The sequence below is a fragment of the Truncatella angustata genome (genome assembly GCF_020726525.1).
Source record: "Truncatella angustata strain MPI-SDFR-AT-0073 chromosome Unknown BKA67scaffold_6, whole genome shotgun sequence".
Classification (NCBI taxonomy): Eukaryota; Fungi; Ascomycota; class Sordariomycetes; order Amphisphaeriales; family Sporocadaceae; genus Truncatella; species Truncatella angustata.
The window spans coordinates 2,747,972-2,775,963 of record NW_025763386.1 but is presented as its reverse complement, the minus strand read 5'-3'; the positions used below and the strand labels follow the sequence as shown (position 1 = coordinate 2,775,963).

The 27,992-nt window shown below is 47.7% G+C and overlaps 9 protein-coding genes across 9 annotated transcripts; 6 read left to right on the top strand and 3 right to left on the bottom strand.

Moving 5' to 3' along the window:
• The first annotated feature begins 40 nt into the window (after nt 1–40).
• BKA67DRAFT_352512 (ubiquitin-conjugating enzyme/RWD-like protein) lies at nt 41–1,326 on the top strand. The gene is made up of 3 exons (XM_046096373.1): nt 41–652; nt 714–994; nt 1,052–1,326. Exons 1-3 carry the CDS (start codon nt 389–391, stop codon nt 1,224–1,226), a joined length of 720 nt encoding a protein of 239 aa, XP_045956594.1. The 5' UTR covers nt 41–388; the 3' UTR covers nt 1,227–1,326.
• A 1,449-nt stretch (nt 1,327–2,775) lies between these two features.
• BKA67DRAFT_489678 (uncharacterized protein) lies at nt 2,776–3,922 on the top strand (the record flags this gene model as incomplete). Its single annotated transcript, XM_046096964.1, has 2 exons — nt 2,776–3,291; nt 3,347–3,922. Coding segments are annotated over 2 exons (1,092 nt in total), but the record flags the coding sequence as incomplete, so codon positions are not given.
• A 1,105-nt stretch (nt 3,923–5,027) lies between these two features.
• BKA67DRAFT_680863 (uncharacterized protein) lies at nt 5,028–5,931 on the bottom strand. Its single transcript, XM_046108909.1, has one exon. The coding sequence runs from the start codon at nt 5,758–5,760 to the stop codon at nt 5,236–5,238; it is 525 nt and encodes a 174-aa protein (XP_045956592.1). The 5' UTR covers nt 5,761–5,931; the 3' UTR covers nt 5,028–5,235.
• Nucleotides 5,932–8,486: 2,555 nt separating this feature from the next.
• Nucleotides 8,487–9,681, top strand: BKA67DRAFT_648181 (uncharacterized protein; the record flags this gene model as incomplete). The annotated part of the gene is made up of 2 exons (XM_046105980.1): nt 8,487–9,460; nt 9,657–9,681. The coding sequence occupies exons 1-2, from the start codon at nt 8,580–8,582 to the stop codon at nt 9,679–9,681; spliced, it is 906 nt and encodes a 301-aa protein (XP_045956591.1). The 5' UTR covers nt 8,487–8,579.
• Nucleotides 9,682–11,173: 1,492 nt separating this feature from the next.
• On the bottom strand, nt 11,174–11,533 carry BKA67DRAFT_538132 (uncharacterized protein; the record flags this gene model as incomplete). Its single annotated transcript, XM_046100434.1, has 1 exon — nt 11,174–11,533. The coding sequence occupies one exon, from the start codon at nt 11,531–11,533 to the stop codon at nt 11,174–11,176; it is 360 nt and encodes a 119-aa protein (XP_045956590.1).
• A 1,607-nt stretch (nt 11,534–13,140) lies between these two features.
• Nucleotides 13,141–14,408, top strand: BKA67DRAFT_593820 (o-methyltransferase-like protein; the record flags this gene model as incomplete). The annotated part of the gene is made up of 3 exons (XM_046104981.1): nt 13,141–13,290; nt 13,345–13,471; nt 13,519–14,408. The coding sequence occupies 3 exons, from the start codon at nt 13,141–13,143 to the stop codon at nt 14,406–14,408; spliced, it is 1,167 nt and encodes a 388-aa protein (XP_045956589.1).
• Nucleotides 14,409–18,249: 3,841 nt separating this feature from the next.
• Nucleotides 18,250–20,554, top strand: BKA67DRAFT_520749 (beta-xylosidase; the record flags this gene model as incomplete). Its single annotated transcript, XM_046098214.1, has 2 exons — nt 18,250–18,440; nt 18,487–20,554. 2 exons carry the CDS (start codon nt 18,250–18,252, stop codon nt 20,552–20,554), a joined length of 2,259 nt encoding a protein of 752 aa, XP_045956588.1.
• A 1,790-nt stretch (nt 20,555–22,344) lies between these two features.
• On the bottom strand, nt 22,345–22,934 carry BKA67DRAFT_491253 (family 11 xylanase in complex with inhibitor; the record flags this gene model as incomplete). The annotated part of the gene is made up of 2 exons (XM_046096978.1): nt 22,345–22,747; nt 22,807–22,934. Coding segments are annotated over 2 exons (531 nt in total), but the record flags the coding sequence as incomplete, so codon positions are not given.
• A 2,703-nt stretch (nt 22,935–25,637) lies between these two features.
• On the top strand, nt 25,638–26,805 carry BKA67DRAFT_680853 (uncharacterized protein). The gene is made up of 3 exons (XM_046108908.1): nt 25,638–26,217; nt 26,284–26,404; nt 26,468–26,805. Exons 1-3 carry the CDS (start codon nt 26,045–26,047, stop codon nt 26,549–26,551), a joined length of 378 nt encoding a protein of 125 aa, XP_045956586.1. The 5' UTR covers nt 25,638–26,044; the 3' UTR covers nt 26,552–26,805.
• Nucleotides 26,806–27,992: the final 1,187 nt, after the last annotated feature.

Sequence of the window (27,992 nt, the reverse complement as noted above, 5' to 3'; positions counted from 1 at the left end):
TATCATCGGGTCACTACAGCCGGCATTGGCGTTCACATCTGTTCAGCCATATAATCAGTTTACTTGACTTGCCTTTGCCTTGCAGTCCTTTAGCTAACATCGTGGCCAGCCGCATTCCTCCCCTCAGTGGAGCCTCGTCGCTCAGACCTGCAAACAAGCCTTCAAGCAAGCCTTCAAGCCTGATCAACCCCGCCACAGACAGCCCCTCGATTGCACGGCGCGTCTCAGCTGAGCCGAGCTTTCGACTGCATCACTCCAAGAGAGAAGTCTCTCTGAAGACAAGTCTGTTTCTGCCACCATCCATTCATTCTCCTGCGTTCTGCGCAATCCATCATATCCCTCAACACATGCACAGGCTGCCCAGCTACGCTACGCTGTAACCACAATCATGGCGAGCTCAAGAACCCGAAGAGTGGCCAAGGAGTTGGGCGATATCGAAAAGGATACCGATCGAAGTGGAATCACTGCCTCGCCTGCAGATGGTAGTGGCGATCTCACACACCTCAAAGCACGCATCACAGGTCCTCCCGGCACTGCCTACGAAGGCGGTCAGTTCGTTGTCGACGTCAAGATTTCCACCGAGTATCCCTTTCGCCCGCCTATCATGAAGTTCGACACCAAAGTGTGGCACCCCAATATCAGCAGTCAGACCGTGCGTAACGTCCTACTCCCAAACCTCCGTTTGCTCCTTGACTCTTGCTGACACCAACTAGGGAGCCATCTGCCTTGATACCCTTAGCACAGCATGGTCACCAGTTCTCACGATAAAGTCGACGCTGCTTTCCCTCCAATCCCTCTTCGAAAGCCCCGAACCCAAAGATCCCCAGGACGCTGAAGTTGCCAAGATGATGATGACAAACAAGCCTGCCTTCGAGGCCAAGGCTCATGAATGGGCAGTTAAATACGCTGGTGCCCCTCAAAACTCAAAGTGGCAGGGCGCAGGATCGACACCTGAATATCAAGCTGACACTCCTCAACGGATAGACGAGGCCAGGTACGCTACTTCCCCGTGGGAGATTCGGTAATGTCCATGGTGCTAATGTCGTACCAGGTATAAGGGTTACCACAAAAACCTCATCGATCCTTTCATCAACATGGGATTTGATATCGATCGAGTGGTGGAAGCGTTCCTTCACTTCGGCATTGATAAGAATGATGGCGAGGACTATCGCCTAGAAGAGGCGTACATGGGCGATGTTACGGCAAGGCTCCTCGGTGAGCCCTGAATGGCGCCGTTGGGTGGCTTGTTCACAAATGGCCTGTCTTTGCCATTTGTGCGGGGCCTGGCTGGCGTTTGAGCATTTAAGGGGTTATAATAGTGCATGAGGCATGAGCGTGAGTATATATACACGAATCATGGCACCTTGGGCGTTTAGGGGCACACACATTCCATCAGCATTAGGTACTGTTCATGTCTGGCATCATCTCAGAAGACACGGTCTATCAGCGTACGAACACGGGCATCAAGTCTGGCACAATTGCTGTCTTGGAAGTTGGTCAAGTTGTATTTGTTGTGAGGAGGCGACTCGCCGCACAAGCCGCTGTCAAACAAATCTGAACATTGCATTTGCGGGCATGCGCAACGCGCAACGCACGGCAAGAGTCTCTCTCTCATTCCGTGATCTGCCGATAACATATAAATTTGAGAAGCGTCCCTCAAAACCCCTACCATGAATACTCATCTTCGTCTCTCTCTCTTTATCTTCATCTACAGGAGCACCACGCGACCGGGCACCCACCCTGGACATAGCAGACAGTCGGACCCCCCTGAATGTGGAGGTGGACTAATCTGTCGGCCCGCAACTACGTCTGGGCTGATCTCATACCAACGCTAGCAAAGTGCAGCGTAGGGATCCGTAGCGTAGGGATCCGTACCTAGCGAATCTCGCAAACTCACAAACATCCAAGGCCGTTTACCTGGATTCGATATTCTCAGGAAAGTGATGAATGATTTTTTCTTTAAATATGAATCAATCACAACCTCTGACTGTCTAGTGAGGTCCAATCTTGAGAATATCTCTCGCCCGGAAATAGTCCTCAGGGCATTGAACTACCCCCGAACTGACTGGCCTGTGCCATTGACTGAAAGCCAATTGCCAAATCTTGTCGGTATCCACCCCCGACGGTATGACATCACCGCCCAGACAACATGCTTCCCGGACGGAGTAGACCTCCAAGGCGATCGGGATCTTGGATTTCCAGGCTTGAACTTGAACGTGCGATACGAACCGTGACGTTCCTGAGTCGTAGCACAAGAGACCAGAGCTATCCGGATTCCTGTATCCGTGTCCACTGCTTACTCGCGTACATCACGTCTTTCCTTCCAAAACAATCATCTCTGTCCACTCAATTATAGTTGTCTAAAGCACTTTTAGATAAACCTCTAGAATTTCTGTAACCTTGGAATTTCTGCGCAGCCAATCAAAGCATCCATAACATCGTGCGGGATGGTCTATTATCACAACAATTCATATAATGGCTCATCATAATACAACGAATCCTGTCGGGCCAGGAGACCCCGAGAAGCCCATTACCACTCAAGACGACCTGGCCGCCGACACACAAACCACAACAACTGCCCAGACTCGAGGGGACGCGCGGCACCGCAAACACGTCGACCCAGTAGCCATGGAACCCCTCCAGGAGCCACCACCAATTGCCCACGAGGTCCTCGACGACAGGAAGACCCAGAGCCTACCCAACGTCGACAACAAGGGGCAGCAGCCGCATCGTGCGGACGGTTCCGCCCTGGCATCGCCGCCGCTGGACATACAACACCCGAGAACCAGTTTGAACATGCCCCGACCGACCGCCCAGCCGCGCCACTCGTCGCAACAACGGAAGGGCCGCGCTAGCGAGGAGTTCGACCGCAGATTCGACGGCCCGTTCGGCCGCCCGAGCCTCGCCATGGCGCGCAGGCGGAGCTCGGCCCAGCCGCAGATCACCGAGGGCGAGGAGATGGAGATCGTCGAGCCGACGGTCACGGACAGCGCTGGCGAGCAGGTGCCCGTACCGCCGTTCCAGCCAGAGCCTCCCAGGCTGGGCTACACGCTGAGGACTAGGAAGTGGGCCATCTTTTTGTTCTGGTCCATCATCTTGTTCGACTCCGTGGTCATGCCCATTGCCCTGTACTTCGGCCTGTGGTACGGTGTGGGACCGGGCAACCCTGCCAATGAGAAATTGAGCGCGAATACCGTGTTTAGTATTGTTACGGCGGCATTGGGCGGTGCGAGTATTCTGGAGTACTTTGTCCGATTTTGGCGGCTATATAAGAAGGACAGCACCTGCAGGGTAAGCCACGCGAGGAATTGGCGCCTTTGGTGACACACGGCTAACATATTTCTAGGTCATCGGAGCACATCGGTGGTATCTTGACTGGTTCCATTGGATGTTCACCCTGGCTTGGATCGTCGTTATGATCGAACTGATCGTCGGATCCGTGCAGGAGGACCCATACGTCCGCCTCCTCTCCATGCCTTTGGCGACCATGCTATTTGTGTTCGGCACGCTGCTCCTCGGCATCGACACCTGTCGATACTTCCAAGTCCCAGCGCCCTGCAGGATCTCGTCGGTACCCAAGGGCTCCCAGCTGCGCCCTGGCATCTACTCGCTCATCGAGGACATCTGCGCCGTCGACGGATCGGGAGGCACCGACTACCGCGTAGCATTCGACAAGCGATACGAGGCGAGCCATATCTTCCGGTCCATGCTGAGGAGGCTAGGCATCTTCTGGGCCGTCGGCGCCGAGAGCTGCGCCGTGCTCTGTACGATATTGATTTTCACCCTGAGCGTAGACGCCGCCTACACCATTGGGTGGAGTGTGCCTTTTGTCTGGGCTGGCATCTGGACTGGGGCCACGTTCTGGTATGCGAAGAGGGAGCTGAAGAAAGAGGCGGAGCTCTGGAATGCCGAAGCTGCCAAGGCGCGGGCTTGATGTGCATCTCGAAAGAGTTGTGTGTATATATGATTTGATTTTGGGATCAAGCGCTATTCGACATGGGATCGAGATGATGCAAAAATTTGCGTGGAACGCTAGAATACGAGATACCAATGATAAAGCACGAAATATCGAGCTCAATTTTACTTATCCATGATACCTGGTGAGCCGCGCCGTAGCTTGTGGGCGGTGGACTGCATTATAGATCGCGATCCTACAACTGCCTCCCTCGGCTCTGTACCGTGTTCAACCTCGGACGTCTGGGCGGATGCCGCTTCTCTCCGACAGTTGGTACTTTTATGCCTGCTCTTCTCCTTCCCGTCACGACCATACCTTGCAGGAGGGACGTGGGCCTTTTTGAGCTTGGGTTGCTGTCATCACAACCCGACGTGGCGTCAATGTATCGAGTCTATAGTCCGTCACCTATATGACATATATACCACGAGTATCGTCGGAAGCGTCGTTTGTACTACACAGATGGTAAGGTATGCACACCATTGCCGTCCCCGTCCCTCCAACGTGTAGAACCCTGGTCTTAGAGTTTACAGACAAGGTCCACCCAGAAACCGTCCTCCATCAGGTAGGCTTTCATAGAGTATGGTTCGCCACAAGGCTTTCACCACCCAGCTTTTTCAATGAGGCAACATCGGTATGCTGAGTAAAACATGAAGTCTGGGTCATCTGTGTGACGTGATATCGGCGCTGGGATAATGCTTTCCAGGACCAAGTCTCGCGCGGCACGATAGAAATGAAGCGGCAAAATACCAGGTCGGAATTTGCTCACAAGATGGGCTGAACGGCCATCTGTGCGCCAGGTCGCTCTAACGGGCGCGGAATATGTGGGCAGGGGAGAAACTTGCTCAGCATGAACCCTTTCCCCGTGGTGCGCAGATATGCGACAGTAGCACTCGTCTCGGTGCATCCAAACTTACATGATTTCCATACATGTGCTTGTTTCCCAACCACAGCTCCCATATCCATCCCACAGCAGCGAACCCGACCAAAACCCTAAACTCTACATCAGCACACTCATCTCAAGTAACTACCCTGGAAGAGAATATAAAAAGAAGAGGTCCAGAATCCCAAAGCCATGGAGAAAAGGGAACTCATCCTTGCCCCGGCCATCCTGATCGGCATCCCCTCGGTCTTCTTCGGGCTTTTAGGGGCTTACGTCCAGCTAGACAAGTACGACCAGCGATGCGCCGAGAGGAACTACCGACCATGGCGGCCGTGGCGCTACGCCATGTGGGTCGCCTGGTTCCTCGTCTGCTGTGTCAGCGCCCTACCCTTGTTCGTGTTCAGCATCTTGGCCGCGTGCTCCTGTTGCCCTTGCGCGCTGGCGTGGAGGGATGGGCGACTTCGAGATACATATGATGAGCGGCGCTGGAGCGTGAGTAGCGCCGACTCAGAGAGCGTCCGGACCGACGTCGTCGATGAGGGAAGCGGGAGTGATGGCGATGCCGAAAGCCCCCGGTTGGATATTGTCCATCGTTCCGGAACGCCGCCGCCCGTTTATACGCCCGCAGCGCCCCCAGAGCCGCCGCCACCCGCGTATCTCCCTGGGGGTGGCGCGGGAAGAATATGCTGAAACACCAAGACAATCTGTTTTCCCGTGCTCGTGGTTGGTGGTTGTCAGAGTTGAGTTTTTGCATAAGTGTTGCTTCATCCTGGATGGATCGCATCCGTTGATGTATAAGGGTATCCCTTCTTACTATATAAGCCCCAAAGGTGGTTCGGTGTTCGTTGAACGTGGCCAAGTTAACAAAAGGAGAAAAAGCAAAAGAAAGAAAAAAAGAACCCACCAGCCATGTTGGAGATTTCATCGACGGCTATCTCACAATATCGAAAACCAGATCGTCTGGGAGCAGCATAATTCACTGCTTTCAATAAAAACATCATCCATTCCCCCGCCCAATGCTGAACAGTGATGAACTGCGAGAAGGGTCCAATCCCGGCAAACATAAATTCAGTACTGAATCAGACAGCCATTTTGAGAATAAATACCGTGAGAATCTCTGAGTTTGAATGGCACTCGCTCTGTCGTACTATCAAGAATCACCACTCGACGGACGAAATCTGCCTAATAACCAAATACACATATCACTTTCCTTACCAGATCGGCAAAAATGTCCTCCTCCGGAATATTGACGGGGTCAGTCCACTCCTAAATTGTCAAAGGGAAAGCCGTCTCGGGTCGCTTTGCCCCCGGATCTGGTGCACGATCTAGCAAGAGCCAAAGTAAATCAGCACCACCGAAGATGGAAGTTAAAGAACAGAAAGTCGAGCCAAACCCTGCCAAGAGAAAGTCCAAAAAGATCAAGGGCTGGAGCGACGGCGAGAGCTTCAATGATGATTCTCCCAACAAAAGCGGGAGAAGATAGCCTCGTCGCGGGGTTGCTTTGAGAAGGCGCAGGAAAACAGACGGCAGGTATACCCTGGTCGTCATAACTTCCGGTTGAGATGAACTAGGCATCAGTCAGTATTTCAGACACTTCAAAAAATAGCTTCGCCCTCTGCTCTGAGTTCCTTCCTTGTCGGTCGTTTGTGTGAATGGAGAGTAAAGGCTATAAAATGAGACTGTGTAAATTTCAAGTCGGCCAAAAACTGTTCTAAGTGTGCTGCACCAATGGTGACGAGCGCTTCGCTTAGGCTACGAGTATTGTGAAGTCATCGTCAAATTGTCTAGGCGCGCGACACGCAACCTTATTTCGGTGTTTGAAGGTATGGGTGAGGGCAACGTCGCTGAAATAATTTGGAGCCGTGTATAGAGTTTGAGAGGATCTATCGCTTATGGGCAACGTCAACGGCTAACGTTAGCGAGTCTATAATTAGTGTCACTAACTGGGTATGGTAAGTTGGGAAGCCTGGTTAGGTTAGGTACTTAGCCTAGTTTTAAGTGCTTCTCCGCTGTGCGACTTGGTGGCTGTAGGGGACCCCGACCTACTGCTGTACGTGCGGTTGGCATGAACTAAGCCCGATTTGGTCAAAATACTCTGGATCTATCATCTGGATCTTCAGGTACATCGTTAATCGCGTGTGTAATACTGAATATCTAACGAAAGTGAATATAGGGATCCTTAGGAGATATCACGCTTCGCTAGGAATACTCTCAATGATGGAAGTTGAACGATGATCGCTCGGAAGACGACAATATCAAAGGTGATACACACACGCTCTCTCGTCGAAAGATGGCATGGAGACATGACTATGAAGATCTATTTCACGACCACCATTAGGCACTTTATTGTTCGAATCATCATCCGTAATTGTAGCACTCACCGCATTCGATTCAAGGAAGGGGATGGATGCAGGGTCGGTAATCTTTGCCGAGCAATTCTGGAGGAATGGCTCCAAGTCAGACGGTACCGTTGAAACTCAATTGGCTCCCAGTCAGGGCAAGACTACCTAAGTGTACCACAATAATGCAGATGTACATGGTATGACGGACAAGTCTCGACAACTCAGATATGGGTGTTGACATAACTAACTAGCATTGCAACAGGGCATCCTACATGCGTTACATTGTCGGCGTAGCTCCAGAAATCGACAAATGTATGCTTACTTGGTGAAGCTTCGGAAATCAGCTAAGTGAGCATATCTCCTGTCACGTCTGTCTCACAGGATGGCCACAAGGCTGTGCAAGATATTATGAGAGCTACCGTCTCTCCTTAAATTACTCATTCAGGATTTCACGACGATGGCTTCTTGGCAACCTGAGCAGGCGCCAACGCTAAAGCTATCCCTGGTGTCGAAGGTGTTATGGCTGGCATTTTTGGTCTGGCGGTCTGAGTGCGTAGGCTCATCGTCTGACTCACGGTCAATATATAATTGAATATGGCCTAACGAGTCTCTGGCAACGCAGAGGACCTAACCTCAACCTGATTCGATGCCAGTAGGTTCATGATTCGAGGTTTCAGCATTTAGTGAGTGGAGTAATTATAGAATATGCAAAGCGTGGAATTTATTTGGTTGGCGATTTACAACTTGAATTGACGAATGTAATAACTAGACATCTCCTTTCTCAATTCCATTCCATCTAGAGCTATGTAGTGCCGGAAATTTGGCTCCGACTGTCATGATTGGATCGCTAGCATGGGATGATCCTGTCAGCGCTATCCTCGGAAAAAGCATTCCCTACGAAATCTTCTGGCAGGCTGTAGTTGTATCCGTTCTGCCTCAATGGTCGTTCGACAATCAGAAAGTTGCTTGTAACTCCAATGACTTTGTACGCGACTCTTAAGTGCCAAGAGCTGAAGGGCCCAAGCCTCGTTCCCGTTGGTACTATATTTGGAGAATCAAATGGCCGCCTCGGGGGCTGGCCAGCTAGGACGTGGGCCCTGCGGAGCTCTAGCAGCTCCACAATAGGCAGTTCTTGAACGATTAGTGGGCTCTTCGGACTCAGTAACACTGCGCCTCAGGTACACACGATATAACTTCCGGCGCGTGGCCAATCAGACACCGCCGCTGGAGTAATCGTCTAGCAGCGCTGACATTGTAAGCTGCCAAGTTCACAACGAGCCTCATTTTGTCGGGCCCCACGCAATGCCAAGTTCCAAATATCACAATCCGGCTGAGTCGCGAGCTCTAGATGAAGAGCATTTCGAGCTCAAAGATGAACATATAAGTCCTCTGATGTGCCACGATGGTATCAGATAATCTTGCTTTATCACATCACTACAACAACTACCAAATCACACCTTCTTACATTCTCGCCCTTCTGATCATAAAGCCAAGACACCGTTCACAAATTGACACCTCCATTCAATCTATCACGATACATCGAACTTCAGTGCCAACAATGGTTCGCAGCAACATTCTCATCTCCAGCTTTGGCTTCTTAGCCATCAGCTCCGCACTTCCTACCACTACGGAGTCGAGCGGTCTGCAATCAAGAGCGTATAGGGAATGCGCGCTCAATACATCGTACTTCAAGTGCGGTATCTACGACGGCTGCTTTGCATCCGACCCCTGCATAGTGCCGCCAACAGAATCAATCCCACCAACACAGACAACCTGTAAGAATAGCACTACGACCAAGGACCAACGCGTCATGTACGTCGTGGCACCGCTCGAGTCTGATACCCGCACCAAGACCACTGTTCCCCACTTCCAGGTCATTTCTGGCGACATGGACGTCAACGAAGTGGGCGTCTTTACCGGCATCCCAGCCGACGCGAAGTCCTGCTCTCTGGGTTGGCACCAAGGCGATGCTAACAAGCGGACTTTCAAAGTCACTGGCAATGGACTGGTCTCGGCCTGGCAGTTGGATGACCTCAACACCAAGGATGGCGTCTCCTGGTCAGATGTAAAGAGCGCAAAGACTGTCGGAAAAGAAGCTGGCCCCGACTTCACCAGCTGGGACCTGCCGGAATACGGGAGCACTAACCACGGCTCCTGGTCGCTGGACTGCAGAGAGACTATATACATTAAGTTTGAGACACTCAAGGTTCCCGCAGATAGCGACTCTAAGGAGTACCGAAACGTTTACATGGACCAGGACGAGAACAATGGGTTCTACGTCAGGTACGAGTGCTGAAATGGCGGCGAGTAAACTGGGTGCATATTGTTTCACGGCTGTGTTTTCAGCGGCATTATAAGGCGTTGCGTTTTGATTTAAGTAGCTTAATCCATAGATCTCCTTAAAATTTGATTTACAACCACTCCAAATGCTCTGTCATTTGATACCTTGATAATTGACATGTTGGTATTTGTTTCGTAGAACTTGCAGTGGATTGCCTGGCTAGCCTCAACGAGCAGTAATCCATCAAAATAACAACAAGATACACAGAGTATTACTATAGGATATAATCAAGATTAAATGTAAACATAGCAGTATGATACTGATTACTCTGTGTTGCTCTACTGGATGTTACTGATGAATCTTTGTGTGCATTTCTTTCCGTTACCTGGAGTATACTTTAGAAGCCATGTCAGCTTTGGAGGAAATCTACGTCGTTATTTTGCCATCATTGAGTCCGATGGCTTCGCACCAAACAACCACGTCACAGTCCCCTGCCAGTGATCAAAAATGCTTTCGGGTTCGCCTCTTTGAGAGATTGCCTAAATACTCAAGTGGAGCTCCGTATGGAAGACTCTATGGACGCAGGTCAAAATCCCCTGGGTTATTGCTCAGGGGTTGGCATACATCGAGGGGATCATCTAAGTAAACATATCGCAATCGCCATGTGAAACAGACACCAGGCCGCAGACCGGTGACCGCTGTAGTGATAAACAGAGTTATGGATGTCGAGTATGGTGGATTTGGAGACGGTGAATAGCCAAGACATCCATGCAGTGTTATTTGAAGATGAGGGTATCTTTGTTGGAGTGGATCGTTATTTTCGTTTCTATGAAGTGCGTGAAGATGATGAGATTTTGTAGGGCACACGGTGAAGAGGACTTCCAGCTTTGGCAAACACTTTATTTTGAAAATACTCCCTTGTGCCAATATCTCTGGCTGGCTTGAAATTTGCATGACTACTCAGCATAGCAGAGGCTCGAGTGAGCCTTTAGTTCTGTGCGAAGAGGCTCTGTGTTACTCGATCCTGTGTCGCTGCAAGCTATTCGATGAATAGCTGATAGTTCTGTCGGATTCCGTCAACTGAGCTCTGGGCTAGGGCTCCTTCATAAGAAACGACATCGGTAGAATAGCTGGTCTGTTGATCACTCGAGGATGCGTTGCTAGTGTCAAAGTCGTCCGGTTCTGTATCTGACGCCAACGTCTTATAGCCGCGGCCAGTCACGATCCTCCCAAGCATTGGAACCAAGGGGGAGCATACCACTGTTGTCGCACTTTATACTTTGGAGGAAATAATACGCCACCTTTTTGGAAATACCTCTACCATATTTTTCGACGATCGGTGCATGAATGTCATAGTCGCCGGCAGTTCTGCTGGCGGCTTCATCCATCAGTTGACATCCGGACTTGCTGATCGCCTTCAGAATGGCATAATCTCGCTTAATCGATCACACAAGATCCTCCTCCGGGCCCCCCGAACCAGTAGTCGCTTTATGGCATCGACCTTGTATTTTGCATGTTCTGTTCTCTTGAGTACCTGATAGGCCGGCGGATCTTTCCAACCGGCCGCCGCCTCGCTGGCACAGCATCCGTGCGAACAGCGGGCAATATTGGTGAAACGATTTGATCCTGGATCGAAACTATTGCGCTTCTCCCATGCGGCGTGGGCTTTCTTGTGGCCTCGTGCCACCTTGTTCGTCTTTTTCGTCTTGGAATCTCTATTTTGGCTCTGCATCGAACTTGTTACTGCCCAGGGGAAGTTTGCTACAGTCTTTTCGACTGTGCGGGTCCTGGGCTCCGTGACCGTGAGAGCTTTCCTCGGATACAAAGTTTCTGGCGCATATGTCTGCTACATAACCGAGTAGTTGGTCGTACAGGGCGCGCTTATTAGGATTGTCCAGGACCCGGTGGGTTTCGTTGAGCTCCTGTAATTGCACCGTCGCGTATAGGTTGACGCGCTTCTTGTCTGGATGCCACACCAATGCAAGATATTTGTACTGCTTGTGGATCTCATCTCGTGTGCAGCTGGGCTCGACATACATCACCTCGTAGTGGTTATGGGACATTTTGGACGACATTGTGGGGTATAAATGCGAGGAGTCGTGGACGAGAGAGTCCCTCTATGTGAAGGTGAACGAACAAATATATCAACTAGTTTTGCAGTTGCAATGAGTCTTTGGTTGGTTTCGAAGGGACTACACCAAAAACAAAATATCGATTTGATAGAAATTTGGTTGGAAATTATTCTTAGAAGGCGGAAGAATGCTGGGCCAAGAAGGTAAGTACACTATATTATACACTTGTAGAATTTAACGGAGGAAGCTTATATTGCATGCAGTCACAATAAAAAAATCTTTTTCCATCTTTTTTGTTTTCAATAATTTCTTTTGCCTTCTCAACTATTGCTTGAATTTCCCATCTCTAACAAACCAGCGCTTTTATTATAAAAGAACATGCGCAGATTGAGCAAAGTCTTCGTATAGATGTAAGGAAATGAATCGCGCTAGTACAAAGCAAATCTATATCGTTAACTATAGGATACAAGCGTGACAAGTACTCTTTCCCACCAAAAAATATATCTTTGACCATGGTTATAGCGGAGTGCTGTATACAGAAATTCTAGCTGATCGGAAGTGGCACTGCGTTCTCTTCAGTGGAAGAAGAGTCCACTTACCTGTTTTAACCAAATACTCGCCCAAAAGCGCCCTCTCATTGGTGTGGAGTAGTTGCAACAGGTCTGCAAACCTACTGTCTAGAGCCGTCTCGCACCATGATTCAAGACGGGGTAGTCTACCTACCTGGGTCGTCGACACTGCACAGATGGGTATCGTCATATTTTTCTTTGTTTGGAATCCCTGCAAACTGCTCCTCAAACTAAAAATATGTAATTTTTGGCATGGAAAATGAAGCTTCCATTGTCTCGGCGGTTATCACATTTGGCGGTGGCTACAACTGGGAACGGCCTGTTGTACGCAAACTCGCCAGGGTAGATTTTGCATATTCTTGAGCCGGAGTTGAGACGAAACCATTCCCTAAGGCTGCGCAGAAGCTCCCCCAAACTGTTGGGACGGCGGTATAACATAATACACGTCATGTACTTGTGTTAATCGACAGGTTGTGATCCGCATAACTAAGGCGACCTTGCCGGACATATCATCTTGCTCAAGATTGAATGTGGTGGTTGCAACTACGGTAACCCAGCCACTTGATGATGCTTTTGTCACTATTATCTATTCATAAGCCCCTATATTGTTCTTTTTGGGTGATTGCTGCGTACACAGTGATACGTCGATTTTATGTTGGCTAAGCTACGTGTTGAATTTTATGGCATTGATTGCGGGTTTGAGGAGGAACAGAACTCTGGCTGTACGTACCCGGGGAGTTGGCGGTGGTTGCACATGGCTGCTTGAGAGCCTGGCCAAATGAAGCTTAATCTGTAGTAGCGATATGCCGTTACCTATTGGAGCACGACTGCGCCGCCTGGATCTCATACGATACTCCTATTCGGCAGATTCCTTGGGATTGTTCCGAGAAGGATTCTGGGCTGTCCGCTAGCCCGCCTGTGCCTCACTACAGCTCCAATTAATGTGCATAAATACTTCAGTCCTGCAGCTGCAAAAGTCTCGAAGCAACTCGATTGTACATGGAAGTCGAGACTCGTAGAAATCAAAGCATTCCAAAGGCCATGGATACCATTGATCTCATTCTGCAACAGCTCCGCGCCTTGGCCACACAGGCTGACGATGTCGGCCGTCATAGGTTGCTTGATGGTCTTCGCGACATCCAGTCATCGCTAGAGACACCACATGACACATTATCGCACTTTTCGGGATTGGTGAATAATCAACACACTACTTCCAATATTGATCGTCGCTGACGCCCGAACTAGCATCTCAAAATCGCTGCAGCTCGCATTGGTGAGGACTTGAAATTGTTTGAGATTCTAGCTGAGAGAAGGCAGTCGTGGAGTGTTGGGGATTTAGCCGCCAAGACGAATGCTGCACCACTATTTCTTGGTAAGTTCGTCCTCATCTTGATATTCGGCAACTCATGTCAATAATAGGCCGACTCTTGCGCTACTTGGCGTCTGTGAACTTGATCAAGGAGTCAGGTGAAGATACCTTTACTGCCAATGGTCAAACTCATACTCTAGCACAACCAGGCTATCGTGGTGGTATATATCATTTCTTCGACAATTGTGGACCTGTCTTCCAAGCGCTTCCAGCGTTTCTCGCAGGGAATAAGTATCAAGACATCACTGATGCAACGAAGACTGCATTTCAAACGGCATTTCCGACTGACTTGCCTGCATTCCAATGGCTACCAACACAACCGGAGCGCTTTGGCCCGCTCCAGCAAGTTATGATGGTTCAAGGCGCTGCCGCCGTCCCGTGGTTCTCGGTGTTTCCTTTTGAGAAGGAGTTGAGCGACTTTGCTGGGCGTCACGTGTTTGTTGATATCGGAGGTGGGTTCGGTCACCAATGTGTCGCTCTAAAGCAGGCCTACCCACAGCTGAAGGACAAGATTGTCCTTCAAGATCTCCCCCAGACTCTGGAACACCTACCGCCACCATTTGTAGCGCAACTTGATGGAATCGAGAAGTTGGCGCATAACTTTTTCGAGCCCCAGCCCATCAAAGAAGCCAAATTCTATTACTTGCGTAACGTCCTGCACGATTGGCCAGATGAGACATGTATTGAAATCCTCAGCCAGATCAGCATCGCATTGGGTTCGGAATCGCAAATTTTGATTGACGAGATGGTTCTGCCTAACGTGGGCGTTACATGGGAGGCAACTACGATTGATTTGACCATGATGTCGTCCCTTGGCTCGCGTGAGCGCACTCTCAAAGAGTGGCGTGCGCTATTGGATTCGGCAGGATTAAAGATACAGCGCATTGACACCTATACACCCCGCCGCCACGACTCTATCATACAAGTCGCTCGAAAGTAGGAAGACGAATAACCTACTTGAGATCGTAAAGCGGGATATAATATGGATATACTGATGATTTATATGACCGCTTGAATACAATTGTCTTGTCTTGTGCTTCACCACTATAAGTGATACAATCCGACTTCTTCCAAATCGCACGGTTCGTCGATGCGCGATGCTTGCGAAAGTATGGATCCGGACACGGTGCCGTGGACATGTCCATCTCAGGTAAGTCGTCGCCAGAGCTGCTGACAAAGCAAATAAATCAAACTGAAGCTCTTGATTTCTTTGATTTACGCTAATATCGCAAATTGGTCAAGTTCATTTATTTGTATACCACACTTTATAAACCAAAGCGGAATAAAAGCTCCGGGCTAATCAGAGAGCTTCCTACGATCCGAGTTTTGTTCCGTTCCGAGGATCCTCCGCGTCAACACGCTTTTGACCACTGTTTTAATCGTAAACAACTACGCGTTACTTAACAAACACTACCTTCCTTGAAGTCCTTCACCTAACGCCGTATGCATACAATAGCTTGAAGCGTATCTGGTTCTATTAATTGACGTTACGCGGTCATGTATAACTTCCCTTTACTGAAAAGCCGTTCAACTTTAGCGCTTATAGCGGAGATTAAGAGAAGATCCACGGCCATTTAGTAGAGACAGGGAAACTAGCTAGCGTGGTCGTGCCACTAAAGCAACGGGTTGACGTCTTTGAGCACTTGCTTTTTAGCAGTCTTATGCCCTCTATTCTATATAGACCATCTTGACTACGTAAAGCTTTTTTACTCAATTAAGTTGTTATAGTTATAATTGATAAGTGTTATTATTTGCTAAATGGTAAGTAAATCCGACTTATTATTATGGTTTTTCTGAGATATATTAAAGTTTGCTATAGGCCAATTAACAGGCCAGCTTTGGTGAAAAATTCTCGTATTTCAACGCAGATCACCGTTCCCTCTATGGCAAACAAAACACCAAAAGTTATCACCATTCGTAGAATCATCTAATATAAACAGTTCACGGGAAATCATTACGGCAAAGGGTAGCTTCCTATATACTTTTCACCTATAACGGGTTACTTTTTATCACCGAAACGGCTATTAATTTATAAATCGGTGCTATTAAACGATTTATTTATAAACTAGGCCGAGCCGGATGATTTGCCCAGTTTACGCCAATTTATAATTCATCAAATAAATCTGATTTGATTTGGCAGCAGCTCTGGTCGTCGCCCCGCCCCGTGAGTAGGCCCGACGCCGCTATGGACAGCTTGGCTTATGCTGTTGTTGCCGCTCAACGCTATCAGAAGACGAATTAAGCGTGGTGGTTTAGCCAAGGAAGGATGAAAATCAACATGCCATTTCAACACATCACTTTGGGCGTAGCGGCAATCGCATCTGTGACATTCGTATTGTAGATTGGACTTGTAGCCACACAAGTCTTGAAGAGCATTCTTATAAAGCTCAATAAGGTAGCGATGAAAGCCCAGAAAGAGACCTTGAATTACTATGATTAGCTCGATTGCCATAATTCAAAAGGCGCCGATCAGGTCTACACCGAAGTGCACTTGTAGAGTGAGTATGATATGTGTAGCACTTAAATCGTCAAGTCTACTCCTCGCACCAGGTACTGAATGCGGGTTGCTTTAATGAGGCTTCTTTTGAAGGCACTTTGCCGCCATGATATAGTTTTGGCGTCCTTTCTTGGACAGTAATCCCTGTGGAACTTATCAGCACGCAGCTCATACGGTTCCGAATTTTCCAGTCAAAGTACCATTCGTGACGCTTTGAGGTCGTTTGCTTGGCACAGGACTTTCGTCAGAATCAAGGCTCTGCTCAATATTGAAATTTGCATTGAATTGAAGCAAACTGATTTTCTCGGCTGCTTGATCCGATGGATTTTGCATTGACTAAAGAGGTGTGGTTGCAGCTGCGCCTGCTATAATAATTCGCTGTCGAAGGACAAAGATGGATGCCCGCATATCGACTATGGTCTTCAGAGTGATCAACATGAAGCTTGTGATTTGTCTGCTAAATACTATGCTCAATGAGTCTTCAGAGTTCAACAATCTTCAGAGTTCAAGCAGTCTTCTTTCTCGCATTTGTGAGTTAGTGTAGACTCAGCCCGAGTGGTCTCAGACTATCGTCCAATTCAACCATCGTCAGCCATTATCAACCTTGTATCATCCAAAGCCTCCTATGCCAGGAGGTTCATACTTCTACTACATGTGTGGCTTTTTGATAATAAAAGTAAAAAGTAAAGGTAATAATCAAATTAGATTTCTATACGGCAATATAAGGTACATTTAACAGCCCGAGTAACTATGCTGATAAATATTAATATTAAATACAGAAGTTTCAATTATGTGACAATTATGCTAATAGTGCACGCTAGCATCGATGGTACATGATAATAATAAACCTCAAAGTATATTAAACAAATATTGTTTACAAGTGTAGTCGTCAAAACATTAACTTTAAGCATGGGTAAGATAAATGCTCAAATTGATCACTGAAGTCATGACTGATTATTTAGAGTGGGAAATCCCGTCCTTATCATATCCACTCATTTCTTTACTGATATTATTCTTCTCACTTGTGATTAGTAGAGGTACACAAATCACTACTGAGCTGTGTAGTTCCTGATCAGTGTTTATACACTGAAAACCACTGCTCATTTACGTGACCTCACTATGCCACTATCCAATCACAGTAATGGTTGCCAAGCCTTCTACTGACAGGTGTCTCCTGGATTCTGTCTGCGCCCAAGTCCTGGCCTTGTTCAACAGGAATGTTAACCACTTTTAGTATGGCAACATCCCAATAACATCATTGTAACATCATTCTAATCATCTTTGCTCAATATACTCTACGGTCTATTCCTATAGTCTTATCTTTGTGGCTAGCATACCTTGTTAGCATAAACCCTACCTGTTATATTATCCTTGTAGTTCTGCAACCCGATAGTGTAATCGTTACAGCTCACCGCCACATCTGATAGCACTGCGCTAGGTACTGTTGTCAGATAGTCACAAGATGATGGGAATTTGGTTCAACGGCTCATTCAAGTGAGGTACTTACTAATGGACTAGATATGGGGGGTTGATAATCATACTGGCTTACAATGATAATGGCCTATGAGACCACAAGATCGCCATTCAATAAAACAGCGAGTGAGGTTAATGACTGTATGAAGTGGAGAGGTGATTGATTTGACCATACCGGAGGTTTCGGATCTGACTTGGGATGGTCATGAGCCAGGATTCTCTCCAGGTCCCACCGGATCGGATCCGAAAGGGCCGCGTCCCTTTCAAGCGCATCGCCTAGGCTAATGCTACGTTGTCTGCAGGACCTAAGTAATGCCTCGGGGTGTGCGAGAAATTGGCCCGAAAGCTTTATTTCGACGTCACCCCGCTATCCCATTTCGGTAGTTTAATGTACGTCTGCGGTAGTAAAAATGAGCTTTGATTCATGCGGCAGCGTCCTGTTATAGTGATTTCATTTCCCCGCAAGTTTAAGATCTACCAACGATACTGTAGATCAAGGATGTTACCCAAGATGAGGAAACAGGCGTAAATGCCTAAATATCATACATCCGCTCGAATCAACGGGGAAATCGGTCTAGCATTATCTGCACTACGATATCATCAAGCGAAAAGGTCAACGTTTTACCCGCTGTAGCAATAAAGCTATGACCGTTTTCGAGATTTGCAAGAGCGGTCGACTGATTTTCAAGAAATGAACAACGGTCCACAACAGAGCTGCTGCTTATAGAGAGCTTGCATCGCTTTGTTGAAGTCGCTCTTCGAGTAGGTTTTGTCTACTTGGTCTTATTATCATCTTCTTTAACGGCCGAAGATGAATTATCTTTTAGTTTTGGGCCTATGTGGCCTCTTCGCCACCGAAACTCTTGCTGGCGTATTGCCAGACTGCAGAAATGGAGCATTGAAGTTGAACAAAGTATGTGACCAAACTGCATCGCCTCGGGATAGGGCGACGGCTTTAGTGTCCGCCATGTCATCCAGCGAGAAACTCGCGAACCTTGTTAGGTACTGCCGTCCGTCTTCTCTACACCTAGGCACTAACAGTTTCAAGCAAATCTCCCGGAGTTTCTCGCCTAGGTCTTCCGGCATACAATTGGTGGAGCGAGGCTCTCCACGGCGTGGCGGGAGCTCCTGGTGTTTCATTTGGCGGAGACTTCAACAAGGCGACGTCCTTTCCTATGCCCATTCTCATGGCTGCGGCTTTTGACGATGACCTTATCGAAAAGGTTGGTGTTGTTATCGGGACGGAGGCCCGCGCTTTTGGTAATAATAACCATGCTGGTATCGACTACTGGACTCCCGATATCAACCCATACCGTGATCCACGCTGGGGGCGAGGCTCAGAGACTCCGGGCGAGGATGTCACTCGCATCAAGAAGTATACTGCCAGTTTTCTTCGTGGACTGGAGGGCAACAGGACACAAAGGCGAATCATCGCCACTTGCAAGCACTACGTCGGATACGATTTGGAGGCATGGGGTGGTGTTACTCGCCACAATTTTGATGCGAAAATTACACCGCAAGACCTAGCCGAGTATTATATGCAGCCGTTCCAGCAATGCGCTAGAGATTCCAAGGTCGGCTCCATCATGTGTTCATATAATAGCATTAACGGAGTCCCCGCGTGTGCGAACTCCTACATCATGCAGACTATTCTTCGCGAGCACTGGAACTGGACTGAAAGCAACAATTATATCACCAGCGACTGCGAGGCTGTAGTCGATGTCTCTGCAAACCACCACTACACTTCATCGAACGCACAAGGCACGGCTATGTGCTTCAATGCTGGCATGGATAGTAGTTGTGAATACTCCGGTTCGTCGGACATCCCCGGAGCTTGGAACAGCGGTGCTCTGAACCAGTCCACAGTCGACAAGGCTCTGGTCCGGCTGTACGAAGGGCTAATAAGAGCTGGATACTTCGACGTAGCAAAGGCCGAGTACGCTTCTCTCAGCGCCTCGGACATTAATACCCCTACGGCGCAAGGCTTGGCACTTCAGACTGCAACTGATGGTATTGTCATGCTTAAAAATGACCAAACGCTACCTCTTAAGTTTTCATCTAGTTCCAAGGCCGCGTTGATTGGCTTTTGGGCGAACGATTCCAGCAAGCTGCAAGGTGGCTACAGTGGCAATGCTGCATACCTTCGTACTCCGGCTGACGCTGCTCGCAAGTTGGGTTATACCGTCAACATTTCGACTGGTCCCATCTTGCAAAATAGCGGAGATAACTGGACGGCTAATGCAGTGTCTGCAGCCCAGAAGTCCGATGTCATTCTGTACTTTGGAGGTTTGGATACGTCAGCCGCTGCCGAAGGATCTGACCGGACGTCAATTGCCTGGCCGGGGGCACAGATTGCGCTCCTCCAGAAGCTTGCAGCTCTCGGAAAGCCGTTGGTCGTCATTCAGATGGGCGATCTACTTGATAACACGCCTCTTTTGACTATGCCAGGCTTGAACTCTATCCTTTGGGCCAGCTGGCCCGGCCAAGACGGTGGTACAGCTGTCATTAACATCGTAACGGGGTCAAAGGCGCCAGCCGGACGTCTGCCATTGACGCAATACCCGGCAAACTATACTTCCTTGGCGATGACGGACATGAGTCTTCGCCCGAGTGAATCAAACCCTGGTCGAACTTACCGCTGGTACCCAACACCGGTGCAGGCTTTCGGTACAGGTCTGCATTATACCAGCTTCAATGCCACCTTCGGTTCCTTCAGCACTACGTTTTCGATCCAGGACCTTCTCGCTGGCTGTAGCGACGCACACCCTGACACCTGCTCTTTGCCCACGCTACCCGTTCAAGTCCACAACACGGGTAACATGACATCCGACTTCGTCGCATTGATTTTCGTCGCTGGGGAGGTTGGCCCCAAGCCTTACCCTATCAAGACTCTGGTTACATATGGCCGTCTGCGTAACATTTCAGCTGGTACTACTGCACAAGCAAAGCTCCCCTGGACGATTGGTAACCTGGCCAGACACGATGCTGATGGAAATGCCGTAATCTACCCTGGTGATTACCAGTTGTTGCTTGACCAGCCAACGCGGACAACTTTGAAACTGAGCTTGACGGGTACTGAGATCGTCTTGGACAAGTGGCCGGCGGCTCCAAAGTAAACTGTCTTCGTGCTGAGAGAACATTCTCACAATGACACAGTCAAACATCTCTTTTTTCAATTCGTTGAAATTACCTGGTGGTTTCAATACATTTGATTCTGCTTAGTTAATAGTCATCTTCGTTCTACATGATGTTAAAATGTCAACACAATGGCGATCAAGGTATTCGCTTTAGTAGATATTTCGTGTTCCCTATGAGGATTAGAATCATTAACGAGATTCTCGTACTTTAGTTATACGTTTCACGGCTTGTTCTTCTTGACGACTGGATCTGACATATTCTGTAACATCAAGCTATGATAGAGATTCTGGGTGATGGCTTAAGCATCAGCATCAGAACCGGGTATTCACAACATTGCTTGAGATGTGAATCCCGACGAGCTGAGCCTTCTCCCTCCCCATCTATGCAACCTTTAATTTCAAGTGAGGCGCAACAACATTTTACACCTCAACTGACCTTTGCTGTAGGAGTCACGAACGTTTTGATTGGCTGCGGCTGTTTATCTAAGCTACCTAATATTTTCGCGATGCGTTTATATTAAGATGATGATATCTTTATGCTATGGTAAAAGAGAACTTTACGTGTACTTAGGATCGATTTTGAATTAATTTTATGATAGCTATATCTAAGTGGCTTAGGATAATGGTTATAGCTGACGATTGGTTAAGGGTAACGGTTATAGCCAAACAAACCCTTAAAAAAAACCCTGTAGCATAGCTTAGTTAAGGTATACCACGGACCATGATGGCTTAGTTGACGTGTGTCCACCCGCAACTCAAACTTGGAAGGGGGGAGGGGAGTAAGCTTAGCTTGTGTGTAGTCACCTTGAGAGAGCTAGGGCAAATAGGTGCCCGCTCTTCTTCGGGTACAACTGTAGTCTACAAGCTGCAAGGGACGCCTACATTCTGCAGTGTAACGCGGAGTACCCGGTGATATACCTTTTAGCAATGGAATATGCGATTGCGCTTGATTGCAAAGTGGCAGGCAATAAAGCGATTGGCGCAGCGGTCGCGGGAGTGGGTGCGGTAACTTCCGTATATTGTAAGTTCAGGGGCATTTACTAGGCCGGCAGTAGTTTGGTGCGGCTAATGGCAATGCAGATTGCCGAATATAAAGGTGCACCCATTCACTCTGTGGTGAACTGCGTAAGCTGATGTCAATAGCCATCAATGCTGGGGTCACTTGGTAATTATGTCATACTCAAACACGGCGCAGGCCAAACATTTTATATTGAATAATTGACCTAAGTGCTGCTCTATGGCGTCAGAAAGCTTGAAATTAATGGCCTAAGATACGCAAAGACTCCGAGAAAAGATTTTCCAAATGCGAGATAGGCGGAGCGCGAAATTTGAGCAAAACGTCAAGTACAACATTTTATTCCTCGCCAACATATGTATGGACGGATTCGACGAGCAAAATTGAATGGGCAAAGTCGCTTACGTGCTGACCGGGCCCGACCCCTTTGTAAACTTTGACACCCTACTCCACCCTATAACAAACCATCACTTCATGTCAGACCTGTTAATCATTCTGTAAGGGTCTTTACATGTAACTTTAATATCAGTGACAGCTAGGCATCCATTGTTAATGTAGCGGTCACTGTACTTAATGTACTTGTTGGTGATGACTGCCCTTTGGTCGATGTCGTCTTCGTGCTGGATTTGGGAGTAGAAGTGGTAGTTTTGCGCGTCGACGTGGAAGTTGTCTTGATGCTCGAGGTCGTTAACGTATGGGTTTCAGTCCGCAGCGTAGGTGTTGGTGTCTCGGGAACTGGGGCAGTGGGGAGAACGCCAACCGTAATATCTGCCTTACCGCGGCCCAGCTGTCCCTCGATACCTATTACCATATAGTTCTGATCGCCCAACTCCAATCCAACGGACTCCCACGCCTTGAAGTGGTTGCTAGTGTTGATGGTGCCTCCACACCTCATCTTTGTCCGGATCGACCAATATTGAGGAAAAGTCGCAGTACCGATTATAGAGGGGGCATTTGTCCGTATCTTTGACCAGATTTCATAGCTTCCACCATCGGTTTCAACCATACCGTATCGAGTCGCACTGGCATTGTCCGAAGGATTATGACTGCCCATCGACTCAATCACATAGTACTCGACAAGCGGGTTGGTGGTCCATCCATAGAGGGAAAGGTATGCATTACCAGAGACCTCAAAAGATCCTGAGTAATTGAATAAGCTGTTTTACCATGAGTTCTCGACCAATCGTTACACAACATTGGAAGAAAAAACACTTACATGTTACCCCCTGGCCTGTAACCTTTTCCAACCACAAAATCTCCTCCAAAGCCGTTGTTCCAATCTACCTTATACTGCCCCCCTGCGCCGCTCGTCCAATTTAGATTCGCAAAATCGTTCGCCCAATATTGAATTGTGGAAGTGAGGGCATTTGTCGCCCTGGGTTGAGTTGTGTGAGGACCATGGACATCACCAGCGTGGCAGGGGGCCATTGCCAAAATAGTAAATACAACGGCAAGCGCAATCATGATTGTAATGTGCAGCTATGTTGCAGCTATTTTACTAAGATGAGTTGAAAGAGAATTCAATCATTTCCAGATACAGAGCTCAATGCTTATATTTGTAAAGTTCATGGCCATGGCCGGATTCACTACACGTCTTATCGTGTCCGTTGCTCCGCAATGTGCTGACTCCCTGAGTAACAAGACCTGTGCACCTTGTAATCGAGATACCCAGCTTCATGATGCAGGTCACCAAGATCGAGCACAACGTGACTGGATCCTGAAACCAAAACGCGACCGTCTCTGATATCAATATTTATCATGTGCATAAGGATTGATTATGTGCATGAGCCATACTGCAATCGTCAACGACATTTTGTATTTACCCGCGCCGGCTGATATTACATGTGCTACCCCACCGTGCATCAACCCTACTAGCACCCGCGCAGTTGCATGAAGCCACAATTCGCTGTAGATTTCTCTTTCGGGCTTCAGTTTCGACCGGGTTCATCCAAGAATATCATTGCTGCTTCGTTGGAACAAGAATGAAAACTTACCCTTGAAGCAGAAAGTGGCATTCAGCGTTCCGTTCCACTATTTTATTATGAAACCAAGTACCAGAGCCGCACAACAAGAACAAGTCCAAGAAGAAAACGACAGATGATACAGCGAGGGATAATTCAAGAATATTACATCCAAGTTTTTGAGGATATTAGCGCTCCAATCACCAGCTCTTCGGGTCCATCAGGCCCACGCCGTATTTCTAATGGATATGCATCCACGCGTTTCTGATAGACTAGATCCAAGGTAGCATTATTGGACAAGCGTCGGATCTTTCCTCTCTCTATCGAGATATATTAGTTCATAAAGTATCAAATATCGCTTACCAACCAAAAATCCCATGAGAACAACACTGAAGGATATCTTTTTTTTTTTCCCCCAGTAATCAATAGTTGTGCAGAATTTCCAAATAGAAAAATGGAAATAGAGAGTAAAATTTCAAATGGTTGATCAAGAATAGTTGACGTAAATGTACCAGTTCGACAGAGGGTTGAATTGCATAGCGGCGCCAACGCCGCCACGAAGCAGTCAGGTCGTTTTGTCGCGCCCCGAGCATGCACGTTCCGATTATATACACAGAGCATTGGATAGGCGGGCCGACGAACATGGATTATAGCTTGAACACTAGATCTTTATTATTCATCGCAGAAGTCTGCAATCCGGGCTTGCGTCCCGGTATTGCGACCGTTTTGCCCCACAACTCAGACTCATGTCATGAATGCATCCACATTTGGTCTCGTGTATGTTCCTGTGATTGTGCCACAACAAAGCTTATTAAAGACCAGACCGAGACAAATATAAGCGGCCAGTAGCTGAAAACTTATACAGCTACGTTTGCCGTCGTTCCTGGATCCGAGGATGCCCACAACAACTGTCAAGCTTTAGACGATATCTTTATGCTTAACCAACTTTAAATCCATTTGTGATTCTAAACTAGTCTAGTCAGCGAACAAGCTTTTCTGGTTTCAAGTTTAGAGTTTAGTGAGCGAAGGATTTTACTTTTGCTGAGATGATAATCCAAGCAACTAGAACTGCTTGGGAAAAGAATCATGATGGCAAGCGACCAGGTATTAGATCAGTGTGCAAGCCGGAATCAGAGAAATATTTCAGCTTGCTCTTTACACTTAGAAGGCACTAGTAACAGAACGTCTCAGAACTCCAAGTCTTTGGAGTCAAACACTTGTTATTGGTATTGATATAACCCATTTTTGTGATCGACAGTTCATCAATGCTCTTAGCTATGATGGACAATTTTTGTTTTCACGGGGCACAATTACCGCGTAGATAGCCGAAGTGTGGTAACGCTTCCGTTTCCAAGAAGGACAGCTCTTCGATGTTATAATTTCACTTATCAGTTCTCCTGTGCCTTACGTGAGTGTTCTTGAAACTCCCAGAGATCTTAACACAATGGGCTAGGTTTAAGCATTGAGAGGACGCGGTACCGAATTCAGTACCGAACTAATTTTAACCGGCGCATAACGAATTGTCGGACCTTTGTAGACCGATTTTCTAGGACCGCGGGGGGCACCAGCGGTCCTCCAATTCGTTCGCATCAACTTATAATCTAACAATTTGGCCAAGTTTGATCCGTACGAGATGCGCTAGTATCACGGAGCATCACCGAGGAAGCACAAATGAATATTATCAATCGATTGTTAGGTACCATTCCGCTTCATGAGGCTGTCCAAGCTTCAATAAAGCCCAATGCCGTACAAAATCAGACTTTACCACGAATATATTATCCAGAAGTGAATACCTAAAATTCACGACTGATAGGTTTCGAACAATACATTCCTTCAGCACAAGATATTCCCAAGGACACGAAACGAAAAAGCCAAAGAAAGACTTTCGCTGTTCTCATATCAAGTAGAAAAGATGAGAGTCACGTTCGATATCCTTGGCCTCCTACCATCACTACGATTGGCCCAAAGCCAATGCGACCAGTATGGCTATTCAGCATCTAACAGTACGTACTCACATGGAAATGCAGAGAAAATGTCTATATATGCGAACTGGCTCCCTAGTCCCAATTCCATTCAGGCTACTATTTTAATAACAACATGGTGGGGCAAGGACGCCGGATTTGGCAGTGGTTGTACATCCATCGATAGGACAAGCACGAGCGGTGTTGACTTCTATGTCGACTGGCAATGGTCTGGCGGAACAAATAACGTCAAGTCATACCCATACGCAGGCAAGACCCTCTCTTCTAAGCGCATTTGTCAGCCAAATTAGCAGTATTTCAACTTCGGCGTCATGGAGCTACACTGGTGACAACCTACTCGCTGATGTCGCATATGACCTCTTCACCTCTTCGAACCTTAACCCAGCTCAGGCTTTACGAGCTCAAGATTTGGCCAGGCCAGCTCGGCAGCGTCCAGCCAATCGGCTCCTAGGTCACTACAGCCAATCTGAACGGTGTCAACTGGAACGTGTGGGACGGCTACAACGGCGCCATGCGCATCTACAGCTTCGTTACCCAAAGCTATACTAATTCATGGTGTGTCAATTTCAGGAACTTCTTCAACTACGTCTCGAACAACCGCGGCTTCCCACCCAGCAGCCAGTTTCTCATCAGGAAGTATTGCTCTTCCCATACCTCTAGTTCCTGTTTTCTGTCATTTTACCCGTGAGACAAGAGGGCTATATTTATTCAGACTGAGGAGAACTTTTCTGACCACAAATTTTAACACAGTTGCGCAATTCGGCACCAAGCCTTTCACAGGAGGTCCCGCGACCTTCACTATTTCAAACTGGACCATGTCGGTCAACTGAAACGCTATCTCTTCTATTTGCAGTTAAAAGCACGATGTTGGGTATTCCATTACGTGGTCGCAACTTGAATTGTGTAGGAAGTTTGGATAGTAACGTGTTTGTAGCTTGAAAAAAATGTAGTGTTCAAATTGCAAGGGCTAACTGATCTTTATTGTCTTGGCTTCGGCCTAAATACCAGCCGCAACTAACCGAGTTCCTCTGATCTGAGCCGGCAATCGTATTCAAAATTTGTTCGATGATTACATGGATCCTCAAGTCTGTGATCAGTAAATTGCAGTACTCGCCTACTACGACCCTGTAGCTCTGTGTATATGAGTTGGCGTTTCTCGGTACGAGCTCAGGCTCCTGAATGACCAGTAGCTGTTATTGACATTGTGGAAGAAAACAAGGGTTTTAGAGTTACAGTCCTAGAGCTAGTGTCGCTTTGAATGAACTGCTAAAACCTGCTGAAGTCGAGCTCGGATCGGAGGAAATACTCCACCTAGTTCTATCAATTATGGCATGATACAATACTCCGTCACCGCCGGCTTCTATCCGGCCTACGCACCTTTCGAAGCTAGATTAATTTACTTTGTACAATATCAAACGACATCAACGACTTAAGTGCGTACGCGCCACGTATCAGGGAATCTTGAACCTTACCGCCGTGGCACTTTGAGCGCACCTATGGCCATGATTTATTCAAAATAGCTACCCTTACGACTGACCAAGGAATGTGCTTACAAAGCTATGTGAGAATGACAAGAAAACTCCATGATCCTGTACTTGGCCGCAAAAATTATTTTCATCTTGAACCCAATCCGCGTAACGGTCTGGGGGCTGAGTTTGGTGATTGGCTCATAGGTGCGGAGTGCACCCGAAATCTTATTTGTCTCCACAGGTTGGAGCCAACGGATGCTTTGTCATTTGTGGGGTAAGATTTTGTAATGTTGTACACATTTTCCTCCCGCTCGGTCGACCCACATGTGTTCTCTATATCATCCTGTCTCGGCTCATGAGCGGCTAATGCTGGTCATTTGAGCTAGTTAGCGACATTTAGAGGAGAAGCATGATCCGGACTAATTGCGTAACAAAGTAAAGGTCATGCAACTTCATTGGCACGACTGGGAGAGACCAGGATTGAAATACGAGATTATTTGGTGATCATCAACTGAAAGACTATAACTGAAACGGCCGATGGCGAATGTCTGACATGGTTGGATTTGGTACCGCGGAGCCCGTCAGGAGTTGTTGAGATCAGCTAGACTCCGAGAAACAAACGTATGTAGTTCAATGATCCATGTCGTCAACAAGAGATCCACCATTGCCGCACTAGGAACGACGCCACATACGGCGGTCTTAGCTCCGGCACTCGCAGTCGCAAAGGGATTCTCCATGACACAAATTCTGCCAAGTTCGTTGAGGCTCATATTGCGAAGGGAAATTACTGTCGGAGATAGAATAAGCACCAATCTTGTTCCTGCTAATGTGTACTCGACCCTATATGATGGATAACTTGTACGGAGCACGATAGTATTAAAGGAGCTCACGATTCGCGATATCTTGGTCTATCTTGTTCGCCATACCATATTCGAACGTTACTTTACCACAACTCTCCTGCAACATGAAGCTCTCTAACATGCCAACAGG